A 4,454-nucleotide genomic window follows, 5' to 3' on the forward strand; every position below is an offset into this window, starting at 1 on the left:
CATTGAGACACAGGAAGCCTGTGAAGTTCTTTCATGAGAGGAGTGCTGCAGAGTGTTGTACTTTTTGCAAGGGTTGGAGAGTGGAGTCAGGGCAGCCTATGAGAAGGGATTTGCTGTAATCTAATCTACACAGAATGCAGGATGTAACGAGAGTTTTAGTGGCATCAACAGTCAGAAATGTTCTTGTGGAACCTATTCTTCTAGTTCTAATGTAGTACCTGTTTGTAGTGAACTCACCAGCAGGAGTATTGCATACATAATTACGCATTACTGAATTAAAGTAACTATTTTCAAAGCTTCTCGCTTACCTTGGAATAGTGTCAAGCAGCTTATGTTGTGTCTAGATCAGCAATCAGATCTTCACACTCAGCCTGCACTTGCTGAAAACTGGACATGCCTGTATCTCAATCAAGCTGTTGTTGCGGAGACAACGGAACCATGCTCAAGTCAGGTCCAACTGAAATAAAAGCATATTGTTAGCTGATAAATGATTTGATCAAGCAAAACCATGCGGTATTTTTTTAATAAAATATTTTGTATACCCCGCTAATGCAAAAATGATGTACTTATTTACTATTAGCATTAATTTTAGCTGGTCATTCAAACCAGAGCTTGTTCTAGAACTCCACAAGAACAACCATGGCAGTTGGCAATGGCACTGGCAGAATACAGATCAAAACAATATTAGTATTAGCCTCACCAAGGGTTCACTTCCCATCAAAATGAATGACGGACTGAATCAAACTTCAGAGACATTACAATTTTTCACAACAATTTTTTCAGCAAACAGCCATGTTTACCTGTACAAATGTATCAGTGATATCACTATGAGTATGACAGTATGACAGTGTGGTAAGCTTACCGACGATTCGTTCAGTATAGTCTTTTTATGTAAGTAGTGGTCCAGTGAACGATACCTTCCGCCTGTGGTTCGAGACAGAGATTAAGTTGAAACTTAATTCGAGAAGCCAAACACTGACGAATACTTACGTATTTTGAGCAAAACCCACGCATGTCGACCACAAGTTGATGTCTGCTGGAGTACGTAATCATAACGTAGAGGACAACAGTTTCACTTGGCTGGCTTCGGTTATTCCCTGTATGTTCCTTGCTGTTCTCCAAGAGACACCATGGTGCAGCAAGCTGAAGGGTGTCCTGTCGTATTTCCTCGAAGTTGTAGTAGGTAACCAGGTCAGGAGCAGGAGGTGGGGGGCGACTGACCTGCAGCAGAATTCAAATCAATTAGTCAAGTCACTATGACATATCTTTATTGTTATCGCCACACGACGGGCGCTGTGGCGGGGTGGTAAGACGTCGGCCTCGTAATCGGAAGGTCGAGGGTTCGAATCCCGGCCGCGGCTGCTGGTGGGTTAAGAGTGGAGATTTTCCGATCTCCCAGGTCAACTTGTGTGCAGACCTGCTAGTGACTTATCCCCCTTCGTGTGTACAGTAGTCCCTTCCATTTCCGGCCCTTTCGTGGGCGCGTGAACCTACCGGAGCGGCCAGCTTTCCCATGACTAATGAGTTTTCCTTCTATAATTGACTCTTAATGGCCGTTAACCTGTCTGACGCGGTCAACGGTCACTGATTTTTGCCCTGAGGTGCCCCTCTTACTCGACAGGAGCGGCCACTTAACGGCCACTTGTCACTTTCGCGGGTGAGTGAGCGCTGTGGTGTGTGTGTGTGTGTGTGTGTGTGTTGTGTGCACAGACGGCACAGCACGAGCAGACGACATGAATACTTACGCATGCGCAAACTGTAAATACAGACATGCGCATACATGTACATTTACGGCAGTCACTTCCGGATCGATCACAGCTGATGTGAGTTTGAAACACTTGTTTATCTGACACTCAAATACATATATAATAATCCAAACAACACACATAGAAACATACGAAACAATAGCTTAGCCAGGACGATCGAGTTAAACACGCAAATAATTAAGATGTATAAACGAAAGCAAAACTAACAGAGACAATGAATCGGCGGCTCGTGGATGATCGCTTTCTTTTCTTCATGAAAACTTGATCGTGTTTTGGGGTTTTTTGGAGGAGGAGGGGGGCCTGTAATGAACGGCCACCTGATATTTGCGGTCACCTTTGCAATGACTAATGGGTGACCGGATATGGCAGGTACTACTGTACACGCAACCACAAGACCAAGTGCGCACGGAAAAGATCCTGTAATCCATGTCAGAGTTCGGTGGGTTATGGAAACACGAAAATACCCACCATGCTTCCTCCGAAAGCGGCGTGTGGCTGCCTAAATGGCGGGGTAAAAACGGTCATACACGTAAAAACACGAGTGTACATGGGAGTTTCAGTCCCGAACGCAGAAGAAGAAGTTATCGCCACACCAACCCTAAATTTTTCCTACCATACTGTATTTGTTATCCGAGAGAGAAAAAAATCCATGTTGCAGACTCAACTGGAAAAATTCCCTTCTCCATCATCTAGTGGACAGAGCTCACATGATTTCAAACAAATCTTTTTTTAAAGTCACATACTTTGTGCGACAGTGTTAGTTTACTGTAACTGTAATTTATAAATAGCAAATTAAAAAATATCACTTATCAGATAATCAGCTAAATGCCTGGCAGATGACCCTCATTCAAAGTGAGTCGTGGCTAAACCATGAAACTAGAAAAACAGGTTATACCACAATATAAATCTCACACTGACAGCGGACAGAAACTGAGAAAACACCCAGTATACATGTACCGGTACTCACAAAAGAGTTACAAGTAGCATATTATCACTATCAGTATCACTAATAGCATACTATACTGGGCAAATAACAGCAATTTTTACTCACTGGGGGTTTCCTGGCTGGAGTCTTTGGTGTTTCTACTGACTTCTGTAGCACATGGTTGGTTGGCAGACTTCCTGGAATGAGTGCTCGCTTGCCTGTAGGCCCAGCAAAAAAACATGCAAAGAAAATGTTCAAAATGCTGAGTCGAAATTATAAGTTAAATTAACTAAACAGACCTATACATTTAGATCTATTGAAATGGAAACAAGAATTAGTCAAAGCAAAACACACTACTGCAAATCTGTCAAGAATGAACAAGACTGACTCAGTCGAGTCAGTGACCGAGTAAAACAACAAAAGAAATCTAAGTTCTAACCCAGAAGTTTACTAGAATATATTCAAAAACACATTATCACAAGAACAAAGAGTGGTTTTTTCCCCATTACCTAATAATTATAGCTCAGAATTACGCCTTTGTCAATGTATGATTCAGAATACGATTGTGTTATTTTTTGTCTGCGAGCTGTAAAAGTACTAGTTACTACAAGTACTAAGCCTCATACTGATTGATTGATACTACTAGAGCTTCGTCACTTGAAGCATTTACAAGCAAATCAACACAGCACAGACAATCAGATGAAAGCTTATTTTCGCTATATTACTAGTTTTTTTACGTACCGTATTTGAAGCATGTTTCTTTGAAATGTCGGGAACATATCCTCGCATTCTTCGGGTTGAAAAGCTTGTCAGCACGGTTGATTTTGTGGAAGAGCAGCTCTCCATTCGGCATCCGCTTTTCCGTTTGGTATACCATGGAAAGTTATAAGCGTTGAAGATCTTAGTGAGCTCACGCTGCATCCAGGCATACAACAATTTGCACCGGGCATCTTGAAATCATGGTTCACTTCTCTGGCATCATCGAAAAATGGCGAAACGGAAGTGACTTTTTTCGGAATGCAGCTTTCTTCCGGTTGTCAGCACTTACCGCGAGCGCAGCGAGTTGGCGATTGATCCAGTCAATACACAACTATGCGCCGGCATAGACCACTGATCTAACAAGAAAAATGTTCATTCAAAATGAACAGCGTCGATGCAATGTCCACCAAAGATTTATTTTGGGAAGTGTTAAAGGTTAGGGTCAAAAGTTAATGAATTGCATGTTGTGCTGGATATAGGCCTATATAAATTGTTTATTTCAGTCAATGCTTGCCATAATTGATCAAACAGCCACAAGAAAAAAAAACTTTTTAATTAAAAAATAGAGCTTGTTTGAAACAGGTAGAAAGGAAGAGTTGATATTGCAATATCTGTACGTGGGAATGTGGTGAAAAAGAGTGCTAAAAGTAGTAAGTCAGTCTCAGATCCATTTCAAATATTTATTGCAGAAAAACAAAATACAAATTACAAAAAAACACAGAACCATTACCAGGTGTCATAGGAATGTTTGAAAACAATAGTTTTAATTTTACACTGTAAATACAGGAATCAGAATTAAACACCTCAAACTGATTGGCACATGCATAATGAATCACCTGGAATTGCAACAGGGAGATACTGAAGTAATTGGAAACAAACATCTGAAATTGACAGAGAAACAATTGAAAATATAGTACCAGTTGACATGAGCGTACAATATTTTAATGGAAGTGCAATTTTAGCACGAAGCATCCGCACGAGGATGCACTAACAATTACATAGTG

At 41.1% G+C, this 4,454-nt stretch overlaps 1 protein-coding gene across 1 annotated transcript; it reads right to left on the reverse strand.

The window, feature by feature from the left end:
- Positions 1-267: 267 nt before the first annotated feature.
- Positions 268-4,103, reverse strand: LOC138976635 (uncharacterized). The gene is made up of 4 exons (XM_070349506.1): positions 3,433-4,103; positions 2,818-2,909; positions 991-1,221; positions 268-457 (listed from the first exon to the last, which is right to left on the reverse strand). The coding sequence occupies exons 1-4, from the start codon at positions 3,566-3,568 to the stop codon at positions 443-445; spliced, it is 474 nt and encodes a 157-aa protein (XP_070205607.1). The 5' UTR covers positions 3,569-4,103; the 3' UTR covers positions 268-442.
- Positions 4,104-4,454: the final 351 nt, after the last annotated feature.

Source organism: Littorina saxatilis, linkage group LG9 (genome assembly GCF_037325665.1).
Source record: "Littorina saxatilis isolate snail1 linkage group LG9, US_GU_Lsax_2.0, whole genome shotgun sequence".
In the NCBI taxonomy this organism is placed as follows: Eukaryota; Metazoa; Mollusca; class Gastropoda; order Littorinimorpha; family Littorinidae; genus Littorina; species Littorina saxatilis.

What these genes read in the sequence shown, in the direction of transcription:
- LOC138976635 (XM_070349506.1), bottom strand. Translation starts at nt 3,568, where the DNA reads ATGGTATACCAAACGGAAAAGCGGATGCCGAATGGAGAGCTGCTCTTC. An exon ending in AGAAACATGCTTCAAATACG is followed by an intron (nt 2,910 to 3,432) that starts GTACGTAAAAAA and finishes CTGGGCCTACAG; the next exon opens with GCAAGCGAGCACTCATTCCA. An exon ending in CTCCAGCCAGGAAACCCCCA is followed by an intron (nt 1,222 to 2,817) that starts GTGAGTAAAAAT and finishes ATTCTGCTGCAG; the next exon opens with GTCAGTCGCCCCCCACCTCC.